Source organism: Vigna radiata, chromosome 1 (genome assembly GCF_000741045.1).
Source record: "Vigna radiata var. radiata cultivar VC1973A chromosome 1, Vradiata_ver6, whole genome shotgun sequence".
Taxonomy (NCBI): domain Eukaryota; kingdom Viridiplantae; phylum Streptophyta; class Magnoliopsida; order Fabales; family Fabaceae; genus Vigna; species Vigna radiata.
This window is the reverse complement of record NC_028351.1, coordinates 6,465,725-6,483,479: the sequence shown is the minus strand read 5'-3', so window position 1 is coordinate 6,483,479 and position 17,755 is coordinate 6,465,725. Positions and strand designations below refer to the sequence as shown.

The following is a 17,755-nucleotide window of genomic DNA, read 5'->3' as shown; positions in this document are numbered from 1 at the left end:
GATTATAAAGTCACAGGTCTCACTGTGATCACACACAATATGATGTGCTCAGAATCATTATTATTATTTATTATTATTATTATTTTGATATAAAAGAAAATTTTCACAATAACAGAAAATGAATTAACTTGGTTCTAAATTTAAGTTACAAGAATCATCATATTTTAATAACATTTTAAAACAAATTATATATCATTATTTTATTAGTTTATATATTTAAAACGGACCAATAAGGAAATATCACGTAAATCATATTAAAAATTTAAAAAAACATTTTCCTAAGTTAAAAGGTGACGTCTATCAGTCCAAAACACGTGAGACTGAACAACACTGACTTCGAAATTAATGGTCAAAACTCTTAGGTGAATCAAAAGCTTAGAAATTATAGTCAAACTTGAAATGATAGAATCTTTAATTATTTACACAATTTAATCCACATTAAAAAAATAATAATAAATAAAAAAAGATAGAGTAAAAGGTCAGTTTATATTTATTAACCTTTTAATTTCAAAAGAATAAATAATTTGGTTTGGTACACATGATGACATATTAACCATAACACCGGAAAAATAGTTGGTACAATTATTAGGCCCATTAAAGAAACTCTTCTTATTTTTTAAAATGGCTAAAAAGGACATCTCATCGTCTATGTATATTTTATTTCAAACAATTTTACTATATTAATATAAACTCAGTGAATTTATATATATATTCTTCATGTTTTCGATCTAAGTATTCTTCATGGTTAGTTTTAGTGGAAGAATCTACCTTATTATTTTTAATATTTTTTCATCACATTTTTCTTAGAGAAAATATCCCAATCTGAATCTTAATTTGAGGAGATAAAATTCAATTTCTCTTTGATAAACGATATATTGGTTAAAATTTGTATAAATTCTATATTATATGACTTTATTTTTCAGCATTATTCTGATATATAAATTTTAATTGTTAACGCAATGTTAGTGTATACAAAAGAAAATTGATACAATTGTCAATTTTTGTGTATGTTCATCTATTTATGTTTTAATTATTTGATAATTGTCATTAAACTAATTATTATATTGTCTATCATGGAATCTTATATGTTATTATTTTGTTTTCAAAAAGTACTAAATTAAGTATCATATTGTCTGAAATTTTATATGTTATGATTTTGTTTTTAAAAAATATTTAAAAAAAGTATTTAAACTGATATTAAATTCTAATTTATATAAGATTATTAGATGTGATAAAAATAGTCAACTTCAAAACACAAGAAATTGACAAATAAACAATACAAAAAAACTAACACAAATAGTGTTGATTACTCTCCTAATCAAGGTTATATCCAAAATTTCAAAAGTTATTAATTTAGGTTGAAGCTATTGTTTGAAAAAGCAAGTTTGATAATTTGTTTTAACTTGAAAGAAAGAGCAATTGATTGGTGGTTTATTTTACACGTTTCAGTCATTCTAAAACATAACTGACATCAGAGTGACAAATGATATTTATATTAATATATCAATATAAATAATTTATAAGATAATATCTATATTTTATTAAGAGTAATTATGTAAGATTATGGTAACTTAATTCGATTTATTAAACAAATATAACAGCTGATAAAATTATGAAACTGAAATTGAAATCAAATAGTTAAGCATGTGACTTTTAAATACACATCACTTCAACTATAATCATACCATCACATGTGATTTTCTCTAAACTAAATTATAAAATATTTTATCTTTATACTTTATCATACAAAATATTTCTATTGAGAACTATATTATATTTGATATTATATTATATCCATATGTTTATTTTAGAAACTATATTTCATGAATTTCTCTCATAAAATACATATTTTATAATTTAAGTTAACAATAAAACAATTTTTTATAATAATTTAGAGAATAAAAATATTTAATTTTATATTAAAGAAGTTTTTAAATTTAAAAGTATTACATACAAAATCGTATATTTGAAAGAAAACTAAAAGAAAAAAGTAATGATGAATTGAAAGAGTAAGGATGCCTTAACACACTAATATGGTAAAATTATTCATTTGATAAGCTAACTTTTATTAGATTTTAAGATTAAATAGAATAATGGTATCACGACACACTTTTACATTTATTTAACACACAAGAATCAAATGATCATAAAAATGTAAATTTTTGCATTTTTTCAAAAAAGAAGAAAATAATAAATAAGAAAAGATAATATTGTGATGATCTGGAAATTCAGTAAAGATGAATTCTATACCGTGTCAAATGAATGTTAAAATCCAGAATTGTGTGAAAGTATTATTATTGGAATTGAAATTCCAGTTTACATGATTTGTATTCCCACAAATGCTGACTCTCCTTTGGCATTGAATGTGGAAAATGCAAAAGGAAAAAGAGGGAGTTGAAATGCATGCATTAGGAGAGTTCCATTGCTAGCAAAGTAAACACTTATGAGAATAATATCTCTCACCTGTTTCAGCTACCCACCAACACCCTCATATAAAGCTCCAATAACTCATGTAATTCAAATGTATAAGTAACTTTTGTGTCCCCTCTCCATAGCCAACAAACCTGCTTGGAACTTGGCATTCACCATATCAGTCATCAGTGATCAGTGAAGTAGATAAGGATGGCAAGTCACTCACAACCCTTTGTCCAGATTCCAGCAGTAAAGTTTACCAAGCTTTTCATCAATGGAGAATTTGTAGATTCTATTTCAGGTAGAAAAGTTTAAGATAGAAAGGCCTGTAAACTCGTTGTCTTAAAGTTTTGGATACATGGAGTTCATATTTTGTTAGTGTTGTTTCTTCCTAATGAATTCATTGTTTAAAAGTTTTGGTTAAAGGTGTATCGATATATTGAGTTAATGTCTTATTGGTGTTGTTTCTTGGTAATGAATTTCTTTTAAAAGATTAATCAAAATTAACTTTCAAGACTGTTCTTAGAATCTCAGTATATATATACCTTTGTTTTATGATTATGATGTAGTAATATCATGTGAGCTTAATGTGATAGTATTATTTTTGCTTGTAAACTTGCCTAATCTTGGACTAGGATCATGATCCCTTCATTTTTATGTTTTAACAATAATGCATTTGGATTTGTTTGGAAAAACAAAAGGGAAAACGTTTGAGACTGTTGATCCAAGAACAGAGGAAGTGATTGTTGAAATAGCAGAAGCTACCAAAGAAGACGTTGATATTGCTGTGAAGGCTGCACGTGAAGCATTTGATTTTGGTCCATGGCCACGTATGCCTGGTGCTGTAAGTTCATATCATCAACTATTTTTTTATTTCAATTATAATTGACTGAAAATTTGTGTACTCATCACTACCAAAAAGCTGAGATAAGTTTTCAACATATATGAAGTAGAGTTTGCAAAAGATTCGAGCATTATATAACTAAAACTTCTGAGTAATAATAATGAAAATGTGAAGTCTACAAAATTTTACACATAGCATTGTTCTCAAACAGTAGCAACATTAAGTAACTTGTTATGTTGGACAGGAAAGAGCAAAGATTATGCTGAAATGGGCGCAACTAATTGAACAGAATGTAGAAGAAATAGCAGCATTGGACACCATTGATGGAGGAAAGCTTTTCAGTTGGTGTAAGGCTGTGGATGTTCCTGAAGCCTGCAACATCCTACGTTACTATGCTGGTGCTGCTGATAAAATTCATGGAAATGTGTTCAAAACATCTCGTGACCTCCAGTTGTATTCTCTTATGGAACCTGTTGGTGTTGTTGGTCACATTATCCCTTGGAATTTCCCTACTGTCATGTTCTTTGCCAAGGTCGCCCCGGCCTTGGCGGCTGGTTGCTCCATGGTCATCAAGCCTGCTGAGCAAACACCTCTCTCATCACTCTTCTATGCTCATCTTGCTAAGTTGGTATGGCTAACACCTTGGTTTATTTGGTAGACATTTTAAGATGAGACACAACATAACATGTTGGATATTTCTATCTTATAATGTTTTAGATTTCATGTCGACTAAAGATAAGACGAGTTTAAGTGAGTGTAAACTTTATCTTACAAAATTTATTTTGTAAAGTTAAGTTAGATTTAAAGTCTACTTCTTAACATGATATTAGAACCATAATGGGTGTGTTGGAAATTTCATATCTGACTAAAGATTAAACGAGTTTATATTGATCTGCGATAACATATTGATAAAGGCAAACTCTATAAACTCAACTAGAGTTACCTTCACTTGTATATACAATTTTGGCTAGTTAACTTGCCAGTGTCATATCAAATATAAAATGTTATGTTTAATGTTTGGTACACATGGTGTTAGAAAAGAGGTACATGTTGATTCCACACCCTTTTAGTGGAATCAAAGAAAATGGAACATAAGTGTTTGGGCCAAATGCTACCTCAGGAACATTAGAATGTCTGGTTTGTTAGTATCTATCTGCTATCATTCATACATGGAGGGACATGAATACATATTTTCCCTTTTCATGAAGGCTGGTATCCCAGATGGAGTGCTCAATGTAGTACCTGGATTTGGCTCAACTGCAGGGGCTGCAATAAGCTCACATATGGACATTGATGCGGTAATTTGAGTGTTAAAGTTTATATCATTGATTAAGTTGAAGGTTATTTCATTATCCACCAACTATAAGGTTTGTTGTGATTGTTATATCACAGGTCAGCTTTACAGGTTCAACAGAAACAGGTCGTAAAATAATGCAGGCTGCGGCCTTGAGCAATTTGAAACCTGTTTCTCTTGAATTGGGAGGAAAGTCACCAGTGTTGATTTTTGATGATGCTGATATAGACAAAGCTGTTGATCTTGCTCTCTTTGGCATTCTACACAACAAGGTAAATTTTCTGCCATGGAAATTTTGTACCATAGAAAAGACATTGTTAGAAACTGTATACTTTTCAGGGAGAAATCTGTGTTGCATTCTCCAGAGTTTTTGTCCAGGAAGGGATATATGATGAATTTGAGAAAAGGGTTGTGGAGAAGGCTAAAACTTGGATAGTAGGAGACCCTTTTGATCCAAAAGTTCAACAGGGACCCCAAGTAAGAGATTACTTCAAATTGGCACAACACAACTTTGTTTACACTAGTATTTGAGCAATGTAGCTTTATTATTAGTATCACTTAGCATATTCTATTTTAATCTTCACATACTTTAACAAAAAACACCATTGGTGATGCAATTCTCCTCTCTGACATGATTTTATACTGCAGACTAGTAAGGCACAATTTGATAAAATTCTTTCCTATATTGATCATGGAAAGAGTGAAGGAGCCACGCTATTGACTGGGGGAAAACCAGTGGGCAAAAAGGGATACTACATTGAGCCAACCATTTTTACCAATGTTAAGGTGTATTTCAGTTCAACAAAAACCATGAAATTAGCTATCTCTGTCATTATTGAGCAACTAATCTTAAGTTTTTCTCCTTTATGGAAATTCATTTAGGAGGATATGCTAATTGCACAAGAGGAAATATTTGGACCTGTGATGACACTTTCTAAGTTCAAGTAAGCATCTTATATTCATTTTCACTTAGAATGAGAAAAAAAAGAATGTTAAATCAAGTATGGTATGCATGCAACAGAACCATTGAGGATGCAATTAAGAAAGGCAACAGCTCCAAATATGGCCTAGCTGCAGGGATTGTGACCAAGAACTTGGATATTGCCAACACTGCATCAAGGTCCATCCGTGCAGGCATCATTTGGATCAACTGCTTCTTTGCATTTGATATTGACTGCCCTTTTGGAGGGTATAAGATGAGTGGATTTGGAAGAGATTATGGACTGGAAGCACTTCATAAGTATCTTCAAGTTAAATCTGTTGCAACTCCTATTTACAATTCTCCCTGGCTTTGAAACTTCCATCTCTGTGTGCTTGTAAACACCAAAAGCATACATCAGTTTAATCAGCAACTTAATGCTTTACCTTTTCCTTTTAAGGTTGCAAAACAACGGCATTAATATTATCACCTTCAAAGCTTGTGTGATCCTCCACTTTGAAGAACAACAGTGGAAATGCAAAATGTTTGTTAGATCAGGATCATATAAAAAGCTGCTTACATTAATGAGCAGAGCAGAGAAAATATTAAGTGAGCCATGTATAAATTTTTAGTGTTTTAAGCATTTGGGGGGAAACAATAAACTCAATTTCAAATGAAGATGCGTTGTTTTACTATCCAAATTATCTTTTATAATAATATTATTAGTCAACAAACATTGTAGAAATTTTCTAGATTGTTGGAAAACAGGGTAGAGCTAGGATACTTAAGTTGGGATGGTCAAATTAAAAATTTCCTTGAAAAATCCTACTACTTTTTATTATATATTAAATGAAAATAATTTTATAAATTCTTAATTCTATCAAATGTACTAATAAAAATATATACATAAACAAAGTCATTAGTATGTGTTTGAAAGTCATCTTGCAACACAAATTAAAGATTATATATGTTAAATAAAAGTAAGTACTAACTTTTCATCATTTATTTTGGGAGCTATCCATTTTTAAAATGTGTAATGATAGAAGAATTGCATCTCTTTCTAGAAGTAATAAATTACATTTGAGAGAAAAATAGGCAAAAAGAAAAAGAATAGTTGGACAAATTAAGAGGATTATTGTGGCATCAGTGCCATTAAATAATAGGTTGAAATTCCTTGAGTGGTTAACATTCAAGTTTACACGGCTTGACCGATTTGTACATTGTATGAACTGGAAATGCATTATTGAATATATTTTTTATAAAGTCTTAGAACAAGTTGTCTCTTTTACGCATAATGGTATAATCAATCCAATCTCTATCATGGGTCCAATTTTCTAACCGCGTTACTAAAAAAATGGAAGCTTTTGAATAATGAAAAGAGAATTCCCAGCACAAAGTTACATGCATCAACAAAGGAGAAAAATTGACCCAGAAAAGGAAGAAGAAAATGTATTAGAACGAATAATATTGAATTTCATCGATAATGATAATAATTACAGCACAAAAATTCTGAATTTTTCTCTAAATATGACCATGATAAAAGCAATAAAGAAAAGAAAAATCAATGAATCATATATGTGATGCCCAGAGCCACCAGCATAAGAATGTAAGCAATTCCTTGATCGATTGTGGTTCCTGTGACAATCAAAAACAAACCCAGATCAACAAATTGTAAAAAGAGAACATAAAAAGGAGAAAGTTTATCACTTTATATAAATCAAGGAAAACCCAAAGAGAAAAAAAAAAAGGTGAAGATGAAGAAGAAAAAGGTAAAGTTTTGAACTTACCATCACTGGTAGGAGAAGGTGCTGGAGAAGGAAGATCCTGAGCATGACCCAAACGAGAGATTGCCATGAACAACAAAGTGAGAAGTGGGACGGCGACGAAATTCACAGTCTTCATTTTTTCCGGCGAGAAAATTGTGGAAAAGTTGAGCAGATAAAAGGGTATGTGAGAAAATGTGTTTTGAAGTGAAAGAAAGGTTGGTGCTATTTATAACAGTGAAAGAAGAAATGAAGAAAGGAAGAAAAAGAGAAAAGAACTGTGTTTGATTTCATGCGTGGCGTCTGCCAGAAACTTCAACGAAACAGATACAGACTGAGTTTCAAGACGTGGCAGCTGGTTTCGACTCGGTGGCGACTCGGTTTATTATTAACATAGTCGGTATAATATAAATATTAATATATTTTATTTATGATAGAATAAAAATATCATGATATCGCTACAAAGAAAGTAAGACTATTATTTTTGTTTAAATTTTATTATTAAAATGAAATATTAAAAAGTAAGTAAAATTTTAAATTTATAAACAAATATAATGGATTTATTTTAAATTAATTGCATAATGACATTAAACTTTTTATTTATTAAAGACACGTAAAAATTGTTAAAAATTATTAATGTTTAATGATTTTAATTATTAGTATAAGGATTTCATAATAATATGGTAATTTTTTATTGTATTATAAATAAAATATATTAATATTTGCTTAACTGAATCTACTATTTATTCTACATATTTTGTACCGAAAATCTTATAGCAAATAAAGACGTTTTTAATTTATTAAAATGTATATATGTCATGAAATTAATAGCTTTTTGCCACACGAGTAATTTAATAATAAAAATTATACTTCTACACACATAATTTTTTTATATTTATTTGATGTTATTATTTTTATTTATTTTTAATACTTACTTTATATTATTATTTTTCATCTAAAAATATAAAATTGTATTTTTCATAATTATTTTATCTTTATAATATATATCAAATAAATTTAAGTGTGTATTCATTAGTGTATCTGTAATTTTGTCTTAATTGTGTTAAAAACAACCAACTCTAATTGTTCTAGAACATGTTTCTCTTTCTCTTTTTCAATCATATTTTTAATGTGTTCATGTTACCAAAAATATTCAAAGTTTGAATAGTAGTTATCACCCTAATTCCGTGCAAATTACTTTATTACTTTTTATAATACTTATGTTTAAAGTAGTTTTTAATTAGTTGGTAGCATAAAAAAATTGGACCAATCGTTAATGAAAATTAAACCTTAATATTTTAACACGTTTTTCTCCCTTCAAACAAAATAAATTTATATAGGTTTTATAGTCATTTTATTTTATTTTTATTTACTAAATTTTATTAATTAATGGGACATTTAATAGAAACCGAGTTTACCTCTAAAGGAACAGTTTAAATATATTTGTTTACTTGTGAATTTAGTTATTATTGCAGGCATGTTAAGTTTTACTTGTGTCATTTACTATATGTTTATTAATTTCATTTATGATTTTTTAAAATTAATAGTAATAATAAAAAAAAGAAAATTATTAATTGTGTTAATTATCAAGTGTACAAATTGAATAGTGTTTAAAAATTGTATAAATCTGCATTATATGTGAATAGCGTGATACTTAATTAAATGGTATTAAAATTACGTCTTTGATAATTTGATCAGCGTCTTTATTATAAGAATTAATACGTTTTTTTATTATTTTTAATGAAATAACTATTTCTTTAAAATATTGACAAACTAAATAATTACCTTTTAAAAATAAATCAAATTAAAAATGCCCTTAATATTACGGTTTGAAAATACAATATGAATTGCGATAGTCAAAGGTGACGTGCTGAGAGGCATGTCAAACTAAAACTTAGAAAAGTCAAATAATCATTGAACTTTGACCATGAGATATTTCAAAAAAAAGAGAGGTCAATTTAGTTTGTAAAAGTATTATTCTTTTTTTAAATATAGTATGTAAATTAAATATAAGTAGTTCGTGAAATATTCAGAATTATATGGATATTGAGATTAAATTAATAAATTTTAAAGAATCTTAATGTGTCGTTTATGGTAGTTTTGGTTGGAAAACACGTTTTCAAGAAATATTTTCATTTAATTATATTATTTATGAGTGGGATTTGTGAGAAAGAATTCTTCTTAATTTAGTATTATGTAAGTTATTCTAAAAAAGTATATTGGATATATAGTAACGTTTCTATTGAATCACCCACAAATATTTAATTTAATGAAAATATATTTTATTTATTAATTTAAGAAAAGTGTACTGGAAATCTTATAAAAATAAGATTAATTTAAAATATATAAATGTATAAGATTTTTATTTTTTACATGTTAATTTTTTAAAAATAAGTTAAACTTAAATTCATTTAGTAGTTTTTAAAATAAATTAATTTAAACTAGTACTGATGAGAAAAAAAATCATCAAAAATTGGTTTAACAGTCTCATAAGTCATTACTAATTATGGTTAAAAGAAGAAAAAAAATGTATAATTTGAAAGTGAAAGGAATAACACATCAAACTTTTCCAATAACATTTTGGTATCGTGTGGCATTTTCTTTTACATTAATGGTAACATAAACTTTTTGGCAATGAACAAATATTCCTTTTCCATTGATGAAAAAACTATTAAATTCAAAAGTGGATGAAAGATTGTAAATTTTATCATAAAGATGCATGATTATCAAAGGAAAATGATATTTTAACAACTCTTCTTTAATAATTTTTTGACAATAGAACATGTGTCACTGTTTTATTGGTCTGTTTGAATTTATTCTAAAAAAATATTTGAAATTGACCAATCACAAACTGCCACGTATGCGTTGTCAAAAAGTTGTCAAAAAAGAATTGTTAAAGAGATTTTTTCCATTATCAAATGAATCATTTTTATAATAATTTATTTTAGGAAAAATACAAACCTTTTGACAATGGGATTAAATTTTACGTTTGTGTTAAAAAATAGTAAGATGATATTATTGCCAATAATTAAAATGCATCCAAAGTATTAAAAAATGAATAGAAAAATCAAGATCCTTTATTAACTCTGTTTTTATTCATTAAAATTGAATAGAAAAATACGTAAAAAGTTTCCAACTTCTCTCACACATGTATGATTTAACTAAGTTTCTTATCTTATTTGTTTTATTATTTATTATTATTTAGTTTCTTACGTTCTTCTTTCATGAACAGGTCCTTATAATATGTAACATTTTCGTAATGAAGTCGAAGTACTGAGTAAATTTTAGGTTAGGTATGATCTCTGAACTTTTTATTATTTTAAATTGAAAAATTGTCAACATGAAAAAATAAAACATTACAACTAGACCTAAATTTTGATGTAAAAGAAAAATAAACACAAGACCTAATGGATTTAAGACAAAAATACATATTTGGTTTAATGTTAAATTTTCATAATCATATTGAAATCCCATCAACATGATTTTGAGTAAAATATTTACATTAATTTTCATGTTTTTTTGTTATTAAAAAATTATTATAAACTAACATATTTTGTATGATAAAAGAAATACTTTATTTAAAATTAATGTAGTTAAAACGTGTTAAAACTCATGAATCAATCTAATTCATCGTATATTTGAGTTTAGGTTGACTTTAAAAAAATTACAAAATTTTGATTCTGATCACAATCCACCTATAAATTTTAAATTATATTTAAAAAGTAAAAATCCTAATTATAAATTTTCCTATATTATAAATGGGTAACTAAAAAAATAATCTGATATTAAATAATTTTGTGTTTTTAATTATATTTAAATTTTACCAAAATTTATATTATATTATATTTTTTATTTTAAATTATATGAAATTTAATATCATTTGGTATTTTGATTAAATTTTATTTAAATTTTAAATTGAAAATATATTATTTTTTAAAAAAAGGTATAAATAATCGTTTAACTTACTCAAGCGTAATAAATCATACAAAATTTATATTTTTTAAACAGATAATTATACTTTCAAAACATTTCAACATCATCTATAATTATATGATTAATTTAAAATTATTTTATAATTAATAATAATAACAAAAACATCAACGTGAACAAATCACATAATAACATAAATGATATCAAAATAATTTTAATAAAAATATTATCAAAAATATCATTATCTTTCTAAATCGAAGTGTATCGAATAACGCGATTTCACGATATTTTGTGATGAATATTTTTGAAGGTGGGTGGAACGAGGCAACCTCGTGGATGCCACGCAAGATCTGTTATTGAGTTAGAGGCACTGAATAGAGCCACGTGGAAGCAGCAAAGACAGATGCCAAAAGAGACAACATGGTTTCGTAGATGCAACCCAACACACACTACAAAAACATCCTCAAAACCTGTCAGTGCTTCTTACGATGCCAATTCCCTTCCCCTTTCTTTTGTTCTTCCAACATGTCATATTCACCCTCTCAGATTCTTTTCTTTTTCAACTCTAAACTTCAAAAGTGAGCCACATAATATATATATAATTGTTGTAGCCACGGCTAAGAAAAAGGTTCAAAGCAGAAAGAAGAATCAATGTGTCACCCTGGACTTCCTTTTCTCAACAGAGAAGCCTTCGTGCTGCGTAGAAGATGGCTTTTGTCAGCGGTGCCAGGGCAGCCTCATGATGATCCTGGCAGCTCCGGCGAGAGTGGTTCTGGGAAGCGATGCGCGTGCTCGCCGTCGCAGCATCCGGGGTCATTCCGGTGCCGGTTGCATCACGGGGAGTATGTATGGCGTGGTACGGCTAATAAGTAGTTGGGATGTAGTTAATGATAAGAGTTTATAAGCATGCATGTATATAAATAATCCATCTTTCTTCTTTCATGATGAACGATGAATGAATTTGAGATCAGATGCTGGAGCTGCTTGCATTTCTGGTGAATGATGATGAAAATTGTGGCTTTCTTTGTTTTTTCTGTGCTTACGTGTTTGGATAGAAAAAATTAAAATATCAACTTGGTTTCTATTTTAGTTTTCTCAGTTCAATCTTAATATATTTTTATTAAGATTTTAATTTTTGTTAATGTTATTTAATTGTTTTTTTTTCCTGACATTGATTAAATAATTAATAGGGTATATAACGTAATTTTTTAATTTTCAAATAAAAAATATTCACATAAAGTTAAAATTGTGTTATGTAACGCTTTCAGTATTACGTAGCAATAATAAGTAGTGACTCGTGTTAATGTTATTTTTTTATATTCAATTTTATTTTTAATTAAATCTCATTTTTTTTTAAAATAGAATAATTTTGTTTATTTTAAATTAAAATTAAATTTAACTTTTATAACATTTATATATTTATTAAAATTTATATATTTATTAAAATTTACATTTTATGAAATATTTATAGTTCAAGATTATAGTGAGTTTAAAATTAGAATGAAAATTTTAAAAGTGAAAACCAACGTTATGAATTTAAAATTTTAAAAAGTGAAAAATCATATAAACTATTTAATGTTTTATGTAATTTTTAAGTTAAAAATTAATTAAATATTTCAACCCAAAATCAATATGACATTTATATAAAAATTAAATTTAACATTTATATACAAAAAAAGACAAAATTGCTTCTGATAGAGTTGAATTTAAAAAATATGACAAAAATAACAAACAGAAAATAAATTGAATACAAATTTGATATTAACTTTAACACGTGACCCTTATAGTTTTTTAAAATTAAAAGAAAAATTTTAAACGAAAGTAATTTAAAAAATAATTATATTAATAAAAATAGTTAAATTAAACAAAATTGATGAAAATGAACGTTCATAATTTACTGTTTAACTATATTAAACAAAATTGATGAAAATTAGAATTTTATTTAAACAAAAGAAAATAGTATAAAGTGAATTGATAAAAGTGAACTAAGGATTAAATTAGTATCTTAACTAAAAATAAAGAAAAAGAAATTTTGCATTAACTCTTAATTTTAAGACACAAATATTGATTAAGGGGAATTGACACAATAGGCATCTTAAATACACAGATATATCTTTGATTGACTCTATCTTACAGTTTATGCATTATTTAGGAGCAAGATCGCAGAATGAATTGCAGAAGCATTTAATCTTTTTGATTGTGAAATAATACAATATCATGAAGGCATTACATGCTGCCTTTCATGGCCGGTGAGAATAAAAGAGAGATCAAAAGCACCTAATCATTGAAGTACGATGGAAGAAAGTAAGGATTTATACCCCTGCTCTAGGTTCCCTTTAAAACGAGGCATGTGTGGCATCACCTATAAATCTACTAGAAGAACCAGTTGAGAACAGAATATTGGTCAGAACAGAGACTGCTACTAGAAATTTGATGCTAGATGGCACCCCACTAACCTCTGATGACGACATTCCACCAAGAAATTCAAGTTGAAAAACCAATCTAGCTACTTTAATAAGATATCGTGGTAGGACCTCGTGCCTACGATCAAAGAGGGGCCTCTTTGCCCACAATTGCCCCATAATCAGTAGGAGTTTGGTTTTTCACAGAACAGAAAAGAACACAAATGTCCAGGAATTTCAACAGCATCAACAGAGCCTTATGAATGAAGTCTTAACTCACAGTAAAAATTGCTATATTTAAATGAAATCGGCCATGTGCACTACAGAATATCGGCTCAGTTAAAGAAAAAACTACGAATTGTCGTACTAAGGTATGCTATACATAATATATTACACACTCTATTCAAAGCTTCCGGAATTTCAAATTGCACAAAAAGATAATGTTTACAGTATAAGTAATCGACGAAAGCAAATCACTTGGTTAAACCACCATTCCATTTTTCTAAAAGTATTTACCAACCAGTGGAATACAAGAACTTTCAAAACAAAACTCAACAAAAATCCGGGTGTGCACTGTGAATATAAAATCGCCCTAAAAGGAGAAGAAAAATCAGATTATGAGGGAATATATATTTTTATTTCTGAACTACAAGACTGAAAAACTCCCAGGTAACATTTTCATTGAATTATTAACTCATAGGAGGGTTGAATACAAAATGCAGGTGGTTTCTAGTTAATCGTTATTTACAAGGGTGTGGAACCATATACAGATTATACAGCACGCTAACAATAATGTAATGAATAGGAACACCAACACCACCACCAGAGCAGTATAGATAAAGGATGCTAAAGATTAATAATACCCCATCATGTATCACCAGCTTCAATATCTGCGCTCTGATCCAGCGGATCACCCAATGACTGAAGCAAGTGAATAACGCATTAGCAAGTTCTATATATTCAATTAAGATATGCTTAATTACAAGAATTTAAGAATATGAAACAAGACGTAATGAGACAAAAGGCCCGCATAACTAAAACTTGAAAAATTGAAAGTACCAAACCAGAAGCTCATACTATAATTTAGTTCAACCTTAAACTTTTGAAACTGCGTACAGTAAATAAAGATGATTGGTACCGAGGGAATATTCTATTACAAACTCAATCGCCCAGTAGAGTACTCCAGGATTTAATAAACATGGATAATGGTTAACAAAAACGCTACTTGGCTGACAAACACCGACTCAAACTCTATCTAAAAATGAAAAAGACCAATTTCAGTCTAAAAGGCATAAAACGGATATCCTTTTAAGTTTCCAGTATTATATTAAGGAGGATTGCATAGAGCAACAGGAAAAGAGTAGTTTTATGATAATGTTTCACTAATAAAAGCATGCAGCTAAAAACGAATAGATTAACCAGTGAAATAAGACTAACTAAACAGAGGCAGAAATATGGTAGCATAAGCAATTTATAAAAAAGGGTCCTATAACGCAACCAAGCCATTTATAAAAAAAATGAGAATCCAAGGTTCCAATCCAAGTGAAAATGAGGCGAGGCGATCAATGATAACAGTTTTGCATATAGGAGAACACTGTAATTTCTACGTCCGTTGTATGGTGGTTTGAACTTCTCTTTCAAAAACAGCCTATATGATTGAAGCAGCCCTCTATGGCAAAAAAACATGATAATTTAAGTTTAATCTGAGCAGTTTCTCAAACAACAGCTAAGCTAAAGAAGATCTCCACGGCAAGACTGTAATGTAAGAAACGTGCTCTCAAGTCTTAAGCTAATATATGTAACTGCTATGCACATATATGAAGTGAACACATTTATTTGACACCTTTCGCTTGTTTGAATTTTCAGAAACTTCCAGGAGAAAGCCAAGCAACAATTCGAAGAAAAATTACACACACAACTCCACGCGCCCTTTTCTAAGTTGTGTTCAAGCAAACGAGCTAGAGCCCGTGGCTAGTTCAAATTTCTATTACATAAAAAGTGCCTACCAAGTTCATGCAGCTTCTAATATAATGCAGACGAGGGACTGTCCAATATTGCCTCTTTTTCTCCACACTGACTGAGTTGGGTTTTAATTCTCTTGACAAATAAAGGTGCCTAATGTAACCCCGTCCCTCTAGGGTAGTAAGAGCAGACAAAGCGTTTGATAGTAAGCCAAACAGAACTTAAATACTTGCTAAGAGTTGCACAAGGTATAAAAGAGACAAGTGCATAGCATTTGAACCTAAAAATTACTTGCTGGAGTATAAATCAGAATAAGCATGCAATTCAGTAAAAAAATATGGACAGGATCAGCTGAACAATTTCTATCTATAGATGACAAAGATTATTCCTGGGCTATGAATATGGAGACAAAATTGTAAATGGTAGACAGATATGAGAAATGAAAATCCTCACCTCAGGATAGCAGTCTTGACGTACAATTCTCTGCTGGTTTATATTCACATAAACTTCGCATGACACCGTCGCCTAGATTAAGCATACAGTATTTAGATATAATGGAATCAAATAGACAAAATCATGGACATTACTCGTGACAACATCCAGATAGCAAGTTCCACCAATCAAATACGAGATTTTAAGCTTTATAGTTACAGCAAACAATAGTGGTAGTAACAGTATTTTACCACCATTGAATTAAAAGATTACATTCGGAGAAAAAAACTCACCTTCATCCCCTAAAGCATCTTTCAAGTAAATTAAATGCAAAAGCTAAGTAATCCACTCATGGGAAATTCTAAATAGTATGAAAAAAATAATGCCAAGTAACTAATCTGGTCTATCACAAAAAAACTTAAAATCCTCCACAACATACTCCTGCTAGACGAAGAATGCTTTAAATGTTTTTAATGCTTCCAACTCATTAGACACAGACACACATACTATGTTTTGTCCAACTTGTTTTTCTAAATTACTATTTAACCTATAATATAAAACCACTTTTAATTTCTACACCTATATTGTAATTCAATTTATACATTACAAACCATTCATAAATAATCATTAATAATATTACTTTTAATTTATTTAATATACAAGTCAATATACAAACTTATATTACTGTAAAAAAAAATGCATGTCTCTGCATAATTTACTTACGATTCCCCAAAATCAAAGAGTGTTCGAGTAGCGGATAAAGTGTGAATCAGTTTTCGAGTAAAAAAACAACCGAAATTGAATTCAAAGATTACTGGAAGTAGGTACCTTCAAAGGAACAGTGAAGAAGAAAAGTCCCAACTTCCCTTCAACTCGCGACTCAGTGTCGAACGGAATCACACCCTTAGCGATATCTTCGATAAGGTAGAACGCATCGTAGAGAACCTCAAACCCGTCGACGGTGAGCGTGGCGTCGACGTAGGAGGAGGCGCGCGCCCTGATGCGTCCACCGGTTCCAGGGGCGGAGACAAAGCCTATTTGGCGGCCACGGTAGCCAACGGAGACGGCGAGGGTGTCGTACGATAAGGAGAAGAAGTCTCGGTTGCGAACTTTGACCGTGAGGGAGAAGGAGATGTCGAGAATGGGCTTCGGGTTGGTTCGGATCCCAATGTGGTTGAGCCCGATCCTGACGAGGCGTACCTCCGGATCGGATGGGAAGAGGAGGAAGGCTGCCCCGGCGACGAGGATGAAGAGGAAGAGTGCGAAGGAGTAGAGGATGCAGCGGCGGCGACGGCGGTGAAAACGAGGGCGGTAGGTGGGTAGGAGAACGACGATGTTTTGGGGGTAAGAACTAGGATTTGGGTAATGATAAGCATAAGGATTGGGATTAGGGTTTGAGGGAAGGGGCGAGTAAGAGACGAACTCGTCCTTCCCAGTCATCTTTCAATTTCAACGATAGTATCCAATGGTGGTATTTGGAGATAAACGCATAAAACAAATTATACGATCTCAACGCGATTATAAGAATTATAATCTTTGCTTAACTTTAAACACAAGAATTAAAACATGCTTGTTTTATATGATATGATTATGTGTTGGCATTTTTTAATTGGTCATTCGTACATTACATTACAACCACAAATATTACAATTTGTTTTCTTTTTCCGAAAACTTTCATCCAAATATTATATTAGTTTATCTTTTAAGAAATGTCAAGATAATTTTTTTTTTTATATTATTGTTATTATATTAATCTTTTACTATATATCAATATCATATATTTATTTATCATTATCA

The 17,755-nt window shown here is 29.4% G+C and overlaps 3 protein-coding genes across 3 annotated transcripts; 2 read left to right on the top strand and 1 right to left on the bottom strand.

Moving 5' to 3' along the window:
* Positions 1–2,381: 2,381 nt before the first annotated feature.
* Positions 2,382–5,963, top strand: LOC106765648 (aldehyde dehydrogenase family 2 member C4). The gene is made up of 9 exons (XM_014650338.2): positions 2,382–2,713; positions 3,114–3,256; positions 3,501–3,884; positions 4,465–4,554; positions 4,649–4,822; positions 4,890–5,027; positions 5,199–5,336; positions 5,433–5,494; positions 5,572–5,963. Exons 1-9 carry the CDS (start codon positions 2,623–2,625, stop codon positions 5,843–5,845), a joined length of 1,494 nt encoding a protein of 497 aa, XP_014505824.1. The 5' UTR covers positions 2,382–2,622; the 3' UTR covers positions 5,846–5,963.
* A 1,070-nt stretch (positions 5,964–7,033) lies between these two features.
* On the top strand, positions 7,034–7,627 carry LOC106756338. The gene is given in 3 exon segments (XM_022777246.1): positions 7,034–7,103; positions 7,256–7,369; positions 7,372–7,627. Coding segments are annotated over 3 exon segments (333 nt in total). The 3' UTR covers positions 7,521–7,627.
* A 6,592-nt stretch (positions 7,628–14,219) lies between these two features.
* Positions 14,220–17,473, bottom strand: LOC106760871. The gene is made up of 3 exons (XM_014644344.2): positions 16,787–17,473; positions 15,980–16,051; positions 14,220–14,485 (listed from the first exon to the last, which is right to left on the bottom strand). The coding sequence occupies exons 1-3, from the start codon at positions 17,396–17,398 to the stop codon at positions 14,432–14,434; spliced, it is 738 nt and encodes a 245-aa protein (XP_014499830.1). The 5' UTR covers positions 17,399–17,473; the 3' UTR covers positions 14,220–14,431.
* Positions 17,474–17,755: the final 282 nt, after the last annotated feature.